At 39.2% G+C, this 18407-nt stretch overlaps 1 protein-coding gene across 1 annotated transcript; it reads right to left on the bottom strand.

Moving 5' to 3' along the window:
- Positions 1–2387: 2387 nt before the first annotated feature.
- Positions 2388–18244, bottom strand: LOC146487457 (atlastin-2-like). Its single transcript, XM_085087995.1, has 12 exons — positions 18128–18244; positions 17788–18044; positions 14078–14215; positions 13257–13361; positions 10447–10497; positions 9926–9982; positions 9009–9240; positions 8092–8219; positions 6811–6867; positions 6133–6204; positions 4638–5069; positions 2388–4120 (listed from the first exon to the last, which is right to left on the bottom strand). The coding sequence occupies exons 1-12, from the start codon at positions 18147–18149 to the stop codon at positions 4031–4033; spliced, it is 1641 nt and encodes a 546-aa protein (XP_084944121.1). The 5' UTR covers positions 18150–18244; the 3' UTR covers positions 2388–4030.
- Between the last annotated feature and the right edge of the window lie 163 nt (positions 18245–18407).

Genomic DNA, 18407 nt, shown 5'->3' with positions numbered 1-18407 from the left:
CAGTTTTTATCCAAAAGACTGGCCAAAATTAAAATATTTAAGAGAAACGGACGTGTAAATACCGTTAAGATAAACAGTCTTCCAAACAGCTGCATTTGAAGAACAAAAATGTAAATAAACAGTCTATCGTAACTAGATGTTTTTTTGGAACACGCAAAGCTTCGATGGGGAGATATTTTTAGGCACTTCCGACCTCTGGTAGATGTCAAAATGATGGTAAAGCGTTGGCTTTTGGAAGGAAAACATGACTTGTCAGAAGTGATTTATTACTCTAGAGACATCGGGGGAAAATACGGCTAATCACATAGAGAACAGATTGTCTGCGATCACGCGCGCAAAATGCAATGTCTTAAAGACAGCGAGAAAGTCGCAAGAGCGACTTCCTTCCTCTTGCCGAGTTTAAGCCCCCTCTGCTTTCATTTGATTTCGGCTTAATATAACACGTTGGTTAAAAGAACATTAAGTAGCAATTACTGTTGACATAAGCGATTATTCTCGCCGAATAAACCTTTATTCCGTTAGACTTATTGACTTTGTTCTACTAATATGACTCTATCGCCTTTTGCTCACTGGCGCCAGTCGGGTGGCCCGGTTTTTAGCACCTCATTACGGACTACCTTCACTGGCCCTTGAAATTACTTTTTGATGTTAAGAAGCAAATAACACAAAAATCGAGTTTTTTGTAGCGCGAGCTCTAGATAAACAGTTTCCCTCTTGTGCTTCTGCCGAAAATATTTTAAAAAACAATGTAATTTTCTTACAGGTAATAACTCCATTTACTTGATTTTATATGTCCGTCAAATTTCGTTTCAAGATGGAGATCACAATCAAATCTGTATTATGTTCAACTTTAATTTGGCCATTTGCCTCTCAAAGTAAAGTATTTCTTGTTACTTGTGTAATAATTGGGTTGATTTATTTGATTTTTGCTAGGGCTTAAATTACATTCGGTCGCGAATGGAGGTTTCAAAAGGAGATGGACTCCAGTTGCGTGGAAAATTAATTTTTGTACTCGCCACCTGATATTGCAAAATGTCTGCGAGATTTTATCGCGGTGAATTTTTGCAGAATCCGCCATAACTTGCAGTAAGACATCAGCTGAACTTTTAGGCTCTTGCGCGCAATCTTCTTTTAAATATTGCAAGCTTATGCACCTGTCTATCAAATAATAACAATAAAAGAAAACAAACAAAAAACAAAGACAGACAAAAAGGAAGATAAAATTACAGATGATTTTGATTCATTTTTTAGTCTGGTGACCTATTTTCCTTATCTCGTACCTAGATCCCCCACAGTCATATTTCCAAACCTGCAGTGAGATCTGGGTACGATATTACAAATGAGGCCTTTCATGAGGTCGGAAGAAGTTAACCATGCAAAATGGTCTCTTAAACTGGCGAAATGGGACTTTCCAATCAAGCAAACTCAAACGTCTCAATATAAGCACCCTGACCTGATTCAACGGAACTTGCTGACATGGCAATTGCAGCTGGGTGATACATTCAGTGACAATGGAGATGGTTCCGAGTCCCGAAAAAATCGACAGCGACATTTTTGCAAACGGGCAGCGGCATTATTTAGAATAGGCCAATTTCGATATACTAAAATTCAGCCTGAAACAATAACATCACTTCGATGCTCCGGGGAATAAATTGTAGAGTTTTTTTTAACAATTATTCCACGAGCGCGCGTTGGATATGAGATGATAGATAGCCAACGAGGCGCGTGGCGCCGAGTCGGCTATAAACATCTCATATCCAACAAGCGGGAGTGGAATAATTGTTTTATTGAAGCCAATCAAGTAATATTGGTAGGCCTTGATGATATCCTGTTCAAGAGCAACCAGAAAACAATTTATGGTCGCTACTTCTCCGGCATGGTATGATGGCTCATATACCATGGCCGCTAAGCCAATCAAAACCCTAGAATTGCATTATACAACGATCCAGTTTTCAATAAAAGGGTTTATTCCCCGGAGTCTCGCAGTGGTGTTTATTGTTTCAGGCTGAATTTTAATATATCGATATTGGGCTATATTAGAATGATAAGACACAGCGAGTGAGCGGGAAAAACGGGCGCCCGGGGCTTGGCGGGAAAATTCTTCCCTGCAACAGTCCCACTCCCACAACACCATGCGTACTGCGTTCGACAAAAGACAGACGCCTGGGGACGACCCAGGTTGGCGGGGTGATTGTTGGAAAATTGAAGGTTTGATGGGTGGGGGGTTGGGGAGAATCATTCGAGCCTAAACAACACTGCATGATTCGTTGGCTACATTTGATCATGATTAGCCCGATGCTTGCAAGATTTAATTATTTATGGCGTATACGCTGACAATCTGATAAACCTTGAAGCGACCCACACACCATGGATGGACAGAAAGACAATCGCATTAAACGGCTCTTGGCAATGATTTATTTGCGCAATTATATGTACAGGGAACCTGAGGTCCTTTGAACCCGCAATCTCAACTACCCATCTACGTTATAATATTTCTTTGCTAAGCGGCGAGAGTGGCCCTCGGTGTGTCAAGACCACAATTAAACAATATGTCCCAGGATATCAATAGCATCCACTGTTCGCTATTTACAAGGTATCATCACGTTCACAAAATAATTAAGGGGTTCGGACAATCCCAAACTACCAGTTTGTAAAATCAAAGTTGAAGATAGAGCGGCTTTCCATCGAGTGTCGAAAGTAATTTTCCCGTTCGTTTAAAATGGTTTTGCTTTATTACGTTCTGTGATTGTTTGCAAAATTCGCGCCGAAATCTCTCAACCTGAGAGAAGCAAAACCAAAACCAATCGTGCCTAGCTCACACGTGCTGTCCCGCGCTTTGCGCCGGTTACAAGGATTTGTTACGAGTTCTGATTGGTTCATCAAGCTGTTTGCGCCTGTTTTGATTAACAGGAGTACTTGCTTTAGTTTGGGTTCTAGGACACTCCATTGAAAACCGCGAAGTGAACCAAATATTATTTATACCCTAAGAAATTTTCAAAATAAAGAATCCGGGCCTCATCTACACTCTAGCGTCAGTTCACGTACTCAATTCTACAAATACCGTCGATTTTCCGCCGAAACTGTCCGACTACATAAATATGATTGTCCAAAGACCAAAAGGGATAAAGTTCCCTCTTTGGCCTGAAATTCTTTTTCCAAGATTGTATAAACGTACTATTTTTTTTTCGTTTAGCAGCGAAGCTTTTGAAACATAACATATCATTTTCAATTGACCTGTTAAACTCAGGAATACCCGTGCTAGTTCGTGCTGTCTTTTGGTAATAGTAAAATAAGCTGTTGGCTCGCAACAGCGCTCAGAGACGACAATGAAGAAAAAGCTACCAAAAACAAACCAACAACATGAAAGTATTTCAGCAAGTCCGTTAAGTTGGCTGACTTCGATCGCTGGATATGATCCATTCTAAGCAGTTTGCTTAGCAGTTTACATTCTGCCAAAATCTTGCAGCCTAACAGAATTAGTGATCCAACTCGACCAACACACGGGAAATCAGAAAACTGTAAAGCGTTTTTAAAAGAGAACGAACCTCGAGTAGTTCGTAGACAGAATCAAAAGTAAGATCCACATCATTATAACCCTTAAAGCCTCAATGTCAACAATTATATTCTCCACACGGTTTTCCATATATTTCTCATATTACTAGTGAGGAGAATTCGTTTAAACATCAAGACATCTTCTCCTTTAGTGGTCATTTCTTCTTTTCTTTTCTTTTTTTTTCCCTCGCAACCGTATACACTTAATCAAGTTGTGATACTCATCAAGTTGTGAGATGTTAGATGCTTATCACCGTTAATTAAGGCTTAAAGGGTTAGTTGCCTTGGAGCTTCATTCTTACAGGAGGAGGTTTTGTCTCCCTCTAATTTTATTCCTTAGAACTGTACCAACAAAACAAGTCATCGTCTTGTTATCATCAATTCAAACCGCATGGTCACCAAATTAGAGCACTGTAGGGGTGGCTTAGTAATGTGACATTGGCGGCAATTCATGTTGCTGTAATTTCTTTAATTTTCTTTAATTTCTTTTTCCGGTAGACTGTGATTGTCTCGCTATAACCGCTTGCATCCCACGCTGAAATGCAGCATTGTATGCCGGCATAAACCCCTAAAATAAGAGATTCATAAAAGAAAGAAATTAGGAATATGTTTCACAACATGCACTTGAGAAATTCTTCAATAAATTTGCATTTTCCTAAACCTAATTTGGAGATTGCTAAATGTAGCCTTCACTATCGAGGATCTATCCTCTTGAACAACATCCCTATCGAAGCATGAGTTCAGGATAGCCTAAGTACTTTTAAATTTTAGTTATCAAATAACAGAAATATTTTCAGTAAAGGTTTGGGTATATCAGTTTTGAAAACATTGTAATAATTACTGTAATTTTTTTTTAAATTAAAAGTTATATTAAGTAGCACGGCTCACAGGACGACCTTTTTTTTTTCTTGTACTTGTAAATGATTGTGATACTGTGTTTAATTGCTCATATCCTAAGGAGCTGTTAATTCAGGGCTCCGTGACGCGTGCGTCACGGACGTCCTCTTGGAGTACCCTTCACGCTATCTTTTCGCTGTGAAGAGCTAACCTCATGTCACAGCAATGCAATCAAAAATGATACTCACCTCATCCCAGATGAGCTCCGCAAAGTTATCCAACTTAGCGCCATAATCCCTGAACTCCCCGCTAAATCGAATATACGCCCACACTACAATGGCCAGCAGTCCAGCCCAACTCACGAGATTGCACATGCGCACAAACGACACCAGGCCCACTGAGCCAAACACACTTGAGAAAAAATATCCCAAGATCACTAGAGTGAAGAAAACTGCGGGGGTTCGTGCGGCGTTAAATATATTCTTTCCGTCATTAAGCTTCTCAAAGTTCTCATATGTCTCATTGATTTCCTTTAGAAGTCTGTCCAAGTACTCTCTGCTAAATTCAGCTCCTCCCATCTTGCGAGTTCCCTGAAACATGGCTAATGATGTTTCCTTCGCCTCTTCGTGTTTCTTTTCAAGTTCGTGAGGAGCGAGGTATGGCGTGTCACCACCGCATAACTGAAAAGAGAAAAGAACGGATACTTGTTTTGAGTGAGTGAGATACTCAAGTCACTTTTTACCTCTTGCACTCCATCATAGCTGGGTGCCTCTCCAAGATTTTAACCAGACTCTCCTCCCTTGGCCCCCAACCCCCTCTGCCTGTGATGGCCCTCTCCCGAAGAAGCTGAACACTTCTCCAAAAAGACAAACACCTTTCCATTAATCCATGCATACAGCGCTCTGGGACACCACTCCTTTTAAGACGCACACCTCCGTGTAAAGATGGGCACCTTCTAAAATGGACATCTCTCAATGATGCACTCTGTAAGCCAGTAATAGACACCTTCTCTATGGTGGAGTCACATTTTATGGGTGGTGAACGCTAAATTTGACACTTGGAAAGGCAGCAAGATTAGCAGGCTCACAGAAATTATAATCATTCTGTAAGCCAGGGGCTTTCTTAACCTTGCATAAGAAATCGAAAATCTGAGACGGTTTTACAAAAAGTTGCACTTGAAATTTGACTAATATTTTGTGAGAGTCAGACAGTTTTTTGAAGGGACATTTTGAAGACCCCTGGTCTCCTCTCAAGACAGATGACCTCAAAGACCAACTGAAAAGACAAAAATGATTGATTGAACACCTTTCTACCTTAGACATCTCTTTAACATGGACATCTCTATCTAAAATATACACGAACTGTCTGAAGAAAATATATATATTTACATGGACAGTTCTTTACAAGACCGACATCTTTATGAAACAGAAACCTCTTTCAAGTTTGACTCTTCTCTGGATGAACAGGCCACATGTATTATTTCACTTTCTGCACAATTCATCCAATAGGCCATTTCCGAGTTGCTGTGAACCTCATTGTGAAAGTGAGCCTAAGTGCAATGCTTTTCATACGGAAATCAGTTTTGTTTGCATATGAATGGAAACTAATTTTCATAATAAAAACTTTGCCCTTAGCGTCGCTTTCATAATAGGTTCAAAGCGACTCGCAAATGGCCTATTTGAAATACTATAAAGCTTTGGTAAGACCTATGCTTCCTGCAATTGAATATGTTTGAGTACTCACTTGTTCCATACGTTTTGTGTACGCGTCTTTTGAACTTGCCAGGGCAGCAAGGTTGTTTGCTTCAGCTGTGGCCTGAAGAAGAGGATTAGGATGAATTTCCAAATTGGCAATTTAGGGACTCTTCACGTGAGCACGGTCGACCGGGCTGGCTCGGTTTCTGAGATCTCGCCTCGCCACTCTTTTCTTTACAAAAATTTTGATGTGTTCATATGAGAAGGCGGGCTGGCCCGGTTACTGAGATCTCGGTTTTTGAGACCGAGATCTCGGTAACCGAGATGGAAATTTTTCCCAGATGAACACTCCAGCCCGGATACCGCAACTGACTGGGACGAAACATTTTTAACTGCGCATGGCTTGTAAGGTCACTGACAAGTCAGGGAAATTGTTTTCATACAGGGTTAACCTCACGATTTCCCTATTCAGGATGTTTTTGTATTTGTGTTGAAGCCTCCTGAATAAATGTCATGTTAAGTCGGAACGTGGGTCCACGGGTATTTTGGGCCTTTAGGACATTTTTCATCTCGGTAACGGGGATTAAATTTCCCATATGAACAGAAGACAAAATTCGTCCCTCCTTCCAGGCCAGCCTGGTAACCGGGCTCATATGAAAAGACCCTTAATGGTATAACATGCATCCAAACTACACATTGTCAAGAAAGAACCTGGAGAAAAGCTTACCAATAACATGGACTTAGGCTGTGGTAACTCTTCACCTTGGAAAATCTTCATGTAAGCCTATGACAAACAAACAATGACTAAGAATTCACCAACGGGCAAATGACGACTATGAATAGCACTAGGTGGGAAGCCTGAGGGCTGAAGGGTGAGAGGGAGGCCAAAGACAACTTGGAGAAGGACTGTCGGGAAAGAACACGACAGGGAAGAATGGGCAAGCTGGAATATTACCAAAGCAGTGGAATAAGACAGGGGTGGGGCAATGGGTTGAACAGATAGTGCGACCACCTTATACACCTTCCAGAGCAGCCAGCAATGATGGTGCCCTGTTTGGTGAAAATTATACCCAGAGCAAGGACTGTCAAAAGGTGAGAGGGAGGCTGAAGACAATAAATATTTGGAGAAGGATGGGCGACAGATGGACAAGCTGGAATATTGCCAAAGCACAGGCGCAAAACACACTGTCTGATGAACAGACAGCGTGACGGCTTTATGCGCCTTCCAGCGTGGCTAGCAATAAGAGTGATGATGATGATGATGAACGCGCAGATGGGCCCTGACGGGTGAAAACTATATCCAGAATCAGGAATACCACTAGGGGCCAGCAGTCAGCCATTATGACTTGCAACAACAATGAGAATAACTGGCCACTTGCGAGTTCATTCTATGCTATACTTAATTCTCTGCTGTACTCCTAAAACTGAAAATGGCTGTAAATAGTCTCACTTGTAGACAATAAAAACTTCCCTTCTTCCAAAATCACCATCGTATTTTCATCCGCTTCAATTTCAACATGCATGCACACTTCAACTAGATCTATACTTCATTTTAACTACAGTCAAACCTGTAAGCAACCACTTAAAATGCCAAGATTTAGTGGTCCCTTACGGGAGGTGGTCGCTTACAAGAGTCAAACCAGAAGGGGGTTCTTCCAGGGACAGGTCTGACACATCTACTTATTCAAAGAGAATTTATAGCATAGATTTTCCTAGTTAAAGTACAAGCAGTGCTAGGTTTTCATTTAAAATTCCTCGTAAACTGTGTGTGGTGTAGTACAGCGAACATGGAGATCAGACCCATGTGTCAAGTGGTTGCTTTCATACAAGAGGTTAAAAACAGTGAAAACTTATAATGCCGTCACCTCAAAAAGTGGTCGCGGTCACTTACAAGAGGTTTCAACCATAGGGCATTGACCAGGAAAAATTTGGTGTTTTGGATAGATTATGGGAGGTGGACCCTTACCAGAGGTGGTCGCACATGGAGGTTCTACTGTATTCACTGTACCTTGAAATACTCCAACAGACCTCTACATGTGACTTCTCCACCATTTATACTCTTAACAACAAGATTGTCACAAGAGAGCACTGAAGGCGTGAGTTCACGTAGCTGGGTTTTAAACTCATCATCAATATCTGGAAAAACAAACCAACAAACAAACCTCAATCATCTTCCCCAGTAAACATATATACTTGCTAAACACACTGATTTCATCATATAATAAACTTAATGTGGAGCTTTTAATTTTCCCTGTGGACTAGAATGCCTATACCCATCTTGCTATTTTTGCTAATTTTTAATACATTTTTAGATGTCATAGTTGTACTTTTTTAGTTTTCTCTTCTTAAGGGACCACAGTAATACATTTCCCTAAGCTGTGGTGTTTTCCCAGCCATTGTGTTCCTTTCTTTCCACTTTGTATCTGTGTATTTGATTGCTCGTTTGTTTGTCTCCATTTTGTATTTTTTTCCTTTTTCACATGGCAAAGCTCAATAAAATAAAATAAAATAAAATAAAAATAATTAACTTCTTAATATTAGGGAGTCAAACACCATGTCAGTTATTCAAAAGAACTTGATTGCCTTCTTTCATGATAAATTAAATGCAAATTTTTTATTGTAAGATTAATTTCTTTTTGTGTTATATAAATAGTGATCAGAGACTCTCTATCCGTATAAGGTGGTTTATTCCAAGGAATCTTGGATTTAGTTTGTTTTAAGCTGACCTCAGATTCATTGGATTGTCTTGTGCAATGTTAATAAATGTAATTTAGAATTTGATTAAATAAATTAAAAAAATAAAAAAATAAATAAATAAATAAATAAATAAATAAAAAATCATGGAAATCCAAACTGACATGGCATATCACTGTGAACTATTTACATACACTGTAGCCATTACTCCTCCGCACACAATGTACCAACCTTTCAAACTTCCATCAAATGTGGGATTTGTGGCTACTTTGAGTCCAGGATGAGGCATCAAGAAACAACCAATGTTGTTGAAGCATGACTTAATGTGCTTCCTAACTTGCATCAGCTCAGAATGCTGTTTTTCTGTCATGCGAAGACGTTTTTCTAAGATCTGGTTCCCACCTTCAGATCCATAATCAGCCTCGTAAGGAAAACTCCAGTCTCGCACCAAGAACACCAACCGCTGAAAAATAAGTAGCAGGATCAGAACTTGCGAAATGGCAGAAATCACAAAAAAGGCATGGCATTTCCCATTGAAAGTAAACCAACCTGGCTCCAGTTATTCAAAGAGTGGATAACTTTATCCAGTGAATTAGTTGCTATCCAGCGGATGAAATGTACTCCAAAAAAAAGCTTTTGGCAAGTTTTTCACACAATCCCATACTTAAATTAGACAAAAGCCTCTACCTTTATGCACAAATTATAAGGCTATAGGGCAATAAATACTTGCATACATTTTATCTGCCGCATAGCAACCTATCCAGTAGATAAAATTATCCACTCTTTGAACGTCTGGGGCCTGACGTTTATCATACAAACCTTGTGTTTCTATTAACCAAAGTACAATGTAAATGCAGATAAACTTATTCACAGTTACCAACTGAAGGACTAAACCCTTACAATCTCTTTTTTTTGTGTTGATCTCGAAAGGAGCATTGTGATAAGTTATTTTACCTCAGCTGTCCAAACACCAAAGCTATAAATGCCACTTGGTTTAATGTCCCAGGTCCTTCACTGTTCTTTGTGGTGTATCTAATGGCAATTTACTATGTCCAGCCTGGTAACTACATTTCAGCAAACTTAACAAAGAACTTGTTAAGATGGTGGGAAAGGTTTGACCATTCTTGAAACATTTAGTCATACTTTACCTGAAATGGCTTAATGTTGCTTTCCTCCATGGCCAGTTTGCCGTATTCTGTAAAAAGCTGCACACATAAAATAGAAAGAGCCGTCAGTCTCAAAAACTATTAACTTATGCTAGCAAAAAAACTCTTCTGATGCAAGTTCCAAAGACAAGTAAAAATTAAAGATAAAAACCAATGTTTTTGGTGTCATCATGATGCCATGACAAGTTAGCCGAAGGTAATTAAAATACCAAAGCTAGTGCTCTGTGTGTCTGAAATAATGTCTCCTAAATTTGCAAAACGAGGATTGCAAAAACAAAATTAATTACACAAATACTTTAGCTCAAACCAATTATTCGTCTGAATGAGCCAATTTTATTTTGAATTGCGTTCCTTACCATGCAAATTTAGTGGACGTTATTTTAAACTCACAGACCACTTAACTGACTTACAGCTGTACAGGTGTAATTACTTCAATGACACCGAAACATCAGTTTTTATTGCTAGTTTGCACTTGTCTTTGCAGCAGGGACTATAAATCATACCTGGAGATGTTGGAGATCATCTTCTTGTATGTTTTGTGTCAAGTTGTATATCTGCAGACAAGGCCACATAAGACATTAAAATATAATAATTGGTATTGAAAATTTATGTAAATGGAAATTGTTTTAAGGTATTCCTGGAGGCTACATCGAATCTTTCGGCTCATGACCATTTTTTAACATATGCGAGATTACTTAAAATGGGACCTGTACACCAAATTTCAGAGATCAGGACTGAAGCGCACGCGAATAATAAGCGAGAGAAGTTTGGTTTCTACGGGGTCTTTCGCGGGGAAAACACGGACTGCCTACTGCGAAAATCCTTGCGACTTCTTCGTGTACAATTCCCCAAAGAGTATGATGTTGACAGATCTGTCAATATTGCTCTCTTTTACGTGAAAGACGAGACTGTTCTGGAGTTCTGTCAGTTCGATATGGATGAAATAAAGTTATTGTCTTCACTAAAGATGTCATCTTTCGCGATCAACTCACTGGTGAGCGATATAGGAAATGAAAGCATGGATGCTCTTGACACGGAATTTCCGCAAAACCGATAATTTGAACTTCTCAGCATTACTTTTTTTGGTCTATTGCATGATTAACATTGTTTGTAGTAATACCGCAATTCACTTCTTAGCGCGATTATTTTACAAATAAACGCTATTTCTTCTTTTCACCTCATATAGCCAACTACCTAACAGCACACGCTATTTCAATATTTTCCCTTCAGGTTTGCTGGAGCGCCGAACAGATTAGGGTCGTGAGAAATCCAAGGAACGATTATCTGGACTGCGAGCAGCCGTAAGCCTTCTTCCCCTCATGTCAGGCACATGCACGAAAAGCGACGGTAAAATTATGTGGTTTTGCCGATCGCTAGATCTATCGCGTGCTAGATGCGTCCTACAAACATTAGGAGAAGACAGTCTCTTGAATCTGGAAGCCAGAAGAGAACAGGAGAGAAATGTCGACGACGAAGTGATGATTCAAATTGTTCTAAACGCATTCTCGAACCACTTCCAGAGCTTTGGGCATCGTGAAAGCTTTTCGATGGTCAGCCTTTCGGATTGCTCACCGCCATAAATAAATCTCTTTTTGCGATAAATAACCCTCTCTTTGCAATAAAAAAATCTGTAATATATCTCTCTATAAACCGTGAATGCGACTGTCAACACACGCTGAGAGGAGACGATCAAGGTGTCATTGCTAGGTGAAGGTGATAAGCTGAACGCTAATTGGTTTCACGGGAAAAATAGACGCTATGTATGGGCCTTTCAGCCATATTTGGGGGCCTTATTTTGCGTTTTACCGCTGGAAATAATAATTGTGGATACTGAAATCATGGCCGCCATTGAAATAAACCGAAATCCATCGAACGTGAGCAATTTTGGGCAATTTATGGCCGATTTACGCACAGAAAAGGCTTACGATGTGTGAGATTAGGGCATATTCAGTATGTTTTCTTCAAGATGATATGCCGTAGATGTTTGAAACTTGGCAGTTTTAAACTGCATGAGAAAAGGAAACTTTACACCGTGAGAGTGTAAAGTTTACACCCTACAGAGTGTGCCTTAGAACGCGAGTGAGTGGACCTTACATGTACTTTCCATGAAGGTAAACTTTGTGAAATTTCGCTCTTAAAACAGTTCAAAACAAAACTACAATGCGCACTGCAGTGAAAAGATGTGTTTTTGTGTATTTTAACCGTGTCCCAAATTTTAAATGAAAATAATAAATTCCTGTTTGCATTTGATTGATTTCAGAAAATTTCTTGTGAATGACAGCACCCTTAAATTCTTAAAATTCCAGACATTCCATTAAATATTTCTTTTGTAAGAAATAATTTTTTGGAATTTATATGAAATGATGAATTAGTGGTATTAAAATGACGTCTGTGTCTTAAATATTGGCTTAGAAACAATGCTTTTAATTAGTGACTAAAATTGAGCAAATTGGCCTCCAGGAATACCTTAAACTCTTTTATGAGATTGTTATCAACAATTTTACATAAAAAACAAAACTTTTATCCTGTCTAAAGTCTGTTTATGGCTTCTCTTCACTGACACCAGTAAGCATGGAAATTAAACTTCAGGACCAGTTGAGTTTTAGCACATTATGCTGACTCCAGCAGAATAACATGCAACAGTGTTCACAACTAAATGATTCATCCTGATCCAGAATCCTAAAGGTGTGAAATAAAATGGCTGCATGTTTTGAGTACTTCAAAAACCATTAATACATCACATATGCCAATGGATTGTGTCATGCATAAAAATCCAAGAAAATGGCGTCTGGAAAATTGTGCAATATATTGGAACACATATGTTTGGAAGGACACAGTCATGTTGTGCTCAACAACAAAAATTGTTTCCAGCACTGTGAATCATTACAATTCTTGAACATTAATGTAGCCTATTCAACACATTGAATGGGAATGTACAGTTCCAGAAAAAATCCATACCCACCCCATGGAAGGTCATTGGAAATTCCTAGGGGGAGGGAGGTCTTAAAAATCAAAATTTTAGAAGCAAAGTATGAAGCTTAACTGGAATTTCCTGGGGGAGAGGGGTGCAAAAAAAATACCTTCCGTGGGGGGAGTATGGATATATTCTGGAACTGCACAATAGACCCTGGAGGCTTAATTGTGTTGCTTCACAATGTTCAGCAAGACACTGGAATAGGAAAAGAAAAATTCAAGGAAATCTTCATACATTGTGGCGCCAACAGATCTGGTTGATCATTAAACAACATGTTGGGCAACAAATGTTGAATGCTTATGTATTGTGCCAAAAGATTCTCTTAATTAAAGTAGATACCTGTGTTGAACTGGTCATTGTACTGAGAGCAAAGATTGTTGCACAGTCTTTCACAGTTGACGTGCTATCAAACGCTCCTTGAGTATCCATCAGCAGCACTGCAATCTGCAAAAAGAAACACAATTAACACCAAAAATTATTAATAGATAGTAGTGTTCCAGTTAAATCAAGAAGTCAGTAAAGAAATTTAAGGGGTCAATACAGGCAAGGCTGTTGCCTACAAAAAATGTCAAGGAGCCCACAAGGCCAAAAGCCGAGAGGTGAGGAACCCAACATGTAAAGTGTGCTGCTGGCAAAAAATTTAGGGGCCCGCATCATTTTCTTGGGTGCCGCAGGCTACCAGGCGAGTGTTGGGCAGCAGCCTTGAATACAGGACTGTCACTGAATTTTTTAAAATGGAATGGGGTGCAGATGTGAAAATAGTAATCAGGGATCCTTTTTTGTTAGTGGCGATAATGCTTTGTTCTTCAGTGCCACTCATAACAGCTGACGGGGAGGAATATCCCAGGCCCCGAAGCCCTTGTATACAGCCCTGTCAATAGGCAAACATGTAGGTCTCACCAAATCTTCTTGGTTGACCACTTAAATTTTGACAGGTCAGGACACCAGTTTTGTTGGGGCTTAAAGAAATAAGAGAAGTGTCTCCTTATAGGTGGCTTAAGTCTGTAATGAACAAACTAATTACTCGTTTAGCACAGTGTGCAAACGGAATGCACAACATATCCATTCAAGAACCATTTCACTTATTGAAGTGTCACATGTACAGCAGCATGCACCAAATGGTATACGATGTACTCTACCAAGCAAAATCCTCAACAAACCTCTTCACCACTGGGCAGTGTCTTAATGTACGGCTTGCTCCACAGAAGAATACCAGTGGTATCTCTTTCTGATCCTCCTCGCCAAGAGAATCCTTCCAAAGCTTCCGCTTCTCCACCGATCCAGTCTGCAAAAGTTCCCTGGTGGCAAATACAGTTAAACATCCAATAAGTGGAGAAGATTGGAAGGAGATCATGACATACATGTAAGTGTCTACTAAGGGAGAAAGGGGGAAGGGGTGCTGACAGTTCTATTCACTGGTCAGTCGAATAACCCAGAGAGGGCATGTACTCCAGGGTCCTGAGTTCCACAGTGCCCCATCAGAGCTTTAGGAATGAAGAAACAGACTAATAATACAACTCTGCTTTAACAATTATAGAAGATAGAACACTGTTAATCTTGAAATGCAAAGTTGGGCTAGTTGGAGCAAAATGGCTGGGTTTTCAGATAAATCAGTAGTCTGTGAACATTAACTTTCCCTGACCATTAAAATGTTTGACTAAGAATGTCTGTTCACTTAACAAGTCAATGAGATGGTCCTTACAATTAATTCAGCACAGAAAATCTCTTTTGAAAATACAAGACATTGATCTTCATGCAAACTACACTGTACATTACATGTAACTGTTGATAATTTTATTCCTGCCAATTGTCAATGTGCTGCAAAAAACACATTACAGTGTACGCTATATCCAAACAACAAACATACTGCAAATGGACTTGGAACTATTACCGGTAATGTTCATCTGGTAAAGCAAACTTTTGCACCCACATTTGTAGACATCCACCTTTTGTGATGAATTCATTTTGTTTGGATGTCAAAATTGTTTATCCTTGGTTTCAGGAGCCCATGGTTTATAAATTAAGGTAATTTGTCTTGAATAATAACTTCAGTACCAACCAATTACTTACACGTTTTGAATTAAATTATCTTCACAATTTTAAAGTTTTGGTACTAAGCCAATCACATTATGCTTGATACATGCTTTTAAAGGCAACCTTACACGTATATTAGCCAGGCAAAGTACCATGCAGCTTGTTTTGTAATTTTGTTGTAAACACTTCTGCAGACAGTGCAGGACATTTGAACCAAGCTGATTTTTTGGTTAAATACGTCACCGTCAGGCATTTGTAGATGGTCAAAAGTGTCCCTAAATGGCTTCAAAAATTGAGTTAGAAAGTTCACTAAAATAGTCAAAAGCCTCCAATATGGGCAGATAATTTCTGTCAAATCCCCTGCCTATATCAGGACCGTCCCACCCATCTCCAATTCCTCCCCAGTGGCTTCACTTAAAGGGGAACTATCTTGGGAATTTGATGTCATTTTAAAACCCAAAAATGTTAACAGAAACAAACAAACAAAAATGATTGTCTAGTTTTGTTGTAAATTATCACCCCAGTGCAATAAAACTGTTAATAAGTGCCTAGTGGCCAGAGACAGAGCAGGTTGGAATGGACTGAAACTTGAAAAATGTTAGGCTAATGTTTTTCACGTTCTCTCTTGTTTTTTGTTTCTAAAATGCACTAGAACGGATCATGAGTTGTCCCTTTCAAGAATTGAGTTGAGTTCTATCCTCCTGTTGTAGAATTAGTCTGTAGCTACACTGTAACTGAAGGTCTTATTTCACCATTTTTAACAAGAAAGGTCTAAAATCCCATGACACGTCCCCTTTGATATAAGGTACAATGATAGATCCTGAAGTCTGCATTCATGAGGGGAGAGGGAGCCCGGAGCAAAGGATGGGTCCCAGATTGTACTTTTCTTAGAAAGTTAAAATTGGGGGGGGGGGGGGGGGGGGGGGAGATTGCAATAGGGATGCAAGTTCTGTTTCTTTCCCCCATCACAGCCTGTATTTTTATTGTATTTCTATTGTATAATATCCTCAGTGACGATTTCATTAAATAAATAAATAAATAAATAAATACAACAAGATGCCTATCCTGGTATTTACGCGTGATGCTGTGCCTGATTTATTTCGATTGTACACTTCGCAGATTTTTAAAGCTATCCTCCCTTCGCAACTGAAATATTGTGTTATGGTACTCGAGATCATACTGGAAATTTCTTTCTGTAAACGTCATGATAGGGGCAGATACATATCTGACTCACATGCTTTTCAGGGCTCTTTATATTTCCTATTTATTTATTGCATTACATTCGACATCATACTGGAAATTGCTTTCAGAAAACGTCATGACCCGTATCTGACTCAGAAGACAGAAGACAATATTATTGTTGAAGACAAAAAGTTTTTTAAATGAACACGAAAACTTTAACTAGAAATTGCCAATCAAACCTTTAACTTTTTTATGAAGTGGATTTCAAGCAAGGTTTGGACATTAGTTCGACAAAGCCTGCAGCGCAAGTAATGTTTTAAGTTTAAGCTTGACCTTTCCAGTCTCCGCACAATTTGCAAAACACAATCTGGCCAGTCAATACTAAATTTCTTTGCCGCGAGCTGTCCATTTTCCACCGTTTTAACTGTTGAGTGCTTCTTAGAAGTTATTCTTTTGATTTACCGCTTCAAAAGGCTTAATTTTCTTTTTGAAAACGGCATAGTTGAGTCTAAAACATGTAAACAATTTGGCCGCCAAAGTAGTGGACAAAAACATCCCCTTTAGGGGAGAGCAGAATTTAATCCAGGTTTAATGAATAAATCAAATGAATATTTTACGTCACACAGGTAGGGATGAGCAGGTCCCCTCCCTCGTGATATATGCGCCGATAATAGATTTTGATTGGGCCATGTTTGTAGAAGACAATCAGAACAACACATCCCTACTACTAACAGCAGAGGACTGGACAGAGTTTAATGAATGAATTGATGTGCAGATTTGAAGCTACCATGAAAAAAAAAAAAAAAAAAAAAAAACCAAGATAGCGAGCCCATTTTTAAACACAGTCTGCCCTCAGGGCATCCCGCGTAAATAGATTGTCTCAATAGGCCCCAAAATAAGGGAGCCGTCAACTAGCTTGAAGAAAACCCCTAATTAAAACAACCAAATTAAAAATATCTAAGCTCTCCAGGGGCACGTCCCACTGTTACCTTAAACCATAGTACCTGCTGTCAAAGTAACCAAAGGCTGATTTATAACTTTCTCAGAGTACAAAGTACAGATTTACCTAACTGAACCGAAGCATTTGGCAAGAAACCTTAGTTTGAAGAAATTCTGCATTCAGTACAAATGTTTCTGAAGATTTTTCTAAACAAGAACTGTTAACGATCCGCTTTACGTGTAATCAGTGCAATTTTATTTGCAAAACGTGAACGCCTCATGTGCGCGTACAATGTACAAAAATTGCACAAGCTATATTTGTTAATATTTATTGGAACACGACGTCCTCTATACATTAACGTGTTGATTTTAAAATGAGAGTTCTATATACAGGTATTTAATCTCGAAGCTTGCAGGCAACATTTGCAATGGTAGTTCTAAACGTAAACGGAACTGTTTTCAAACCATTGGCAAATTTGCCGTTGCTTTCCCCACCTGTGTCAACACAAACGCTGTTTATCATTTGCCTTGTTGTAAATAATTCAAAGTCCTGAGAAATGGATCTACAACTCACTAGCTCTAGTTTCATCGATCGCAATTTTATTGGGAAGCATATTTAGCTAAATGTACGACCCAGCCATTAAAAAATGCTAAGTTGAAAATACACTTACGTAAGCTTAAAGAAAATATGTGTACATGCATGTCTTTTTCTCACCTCTCTGTCCAAGTACCGCAAAAAGAAGTCGAGCAAAAACGATTTTCCTTTCCTGAAGGCGCCAGCTACAGATACGACAGCAACTTTCTTATCTCTTACACTCTCGTCAAGCAAAATGTCCTCCAGAGCTTTTTCGTCCAGCTCAAAGCTGTGATTTTGCGTCGCGACCACAACTGGAACCGGTCGCGCACCCAACAATTTTGAATCCAAATCGTGTTCCGGTTGGGGCTGTGACTGTGTCATTGTGTCTTCAATCCCTGAGAAAAAAAAATCAAACAACGTATTAGTTGAGTAAAAAGGCCGACTTGAGTCCTAAAGAAATATTTAAAGAAATACAAACCGTCGTTTTGATCAACTTCCATTCCTTGCGCGTTATTTGAAATCGACCTCAGGCCGTTTTTGTAAATTTCCAAAATGGCCGCGCTACTGTTTCTGCTCGCGCAGGATCATGGGACGATTTTCTTCTGTCCACAGATTTTTGAGGAGGGGTCAGTAAGAGTCAGAAAACGCAAATTAAAGATTACTTGTAACAATCATGAACAAAAAGTTATTGAAAATTAGTCTTTTTCTTAGGTTTTGCATTTTTCTACAAACAAAGCTATTCTCAAGAATCTAAATAT

The sequence above is a fragment of the Pavona decussata genome, unplaced genomic scaffold, assembly GCF_977016875.1.
Source record: "Pavona decussata unplaced genomic scaffold, jaPavDecu1.1 SCAFFOLD_16, whole genome shotgun sequence".
Classification (NCBI taxonomy): Eukaryota; Metazoa; Cnidaria; class Anthozoa; order Scleractinia; family Agariciidae; genus Pavona; species Pavona decussata.
This window is presented reverse-complemented; position numbering and strand designations above follow the sequence as displayed.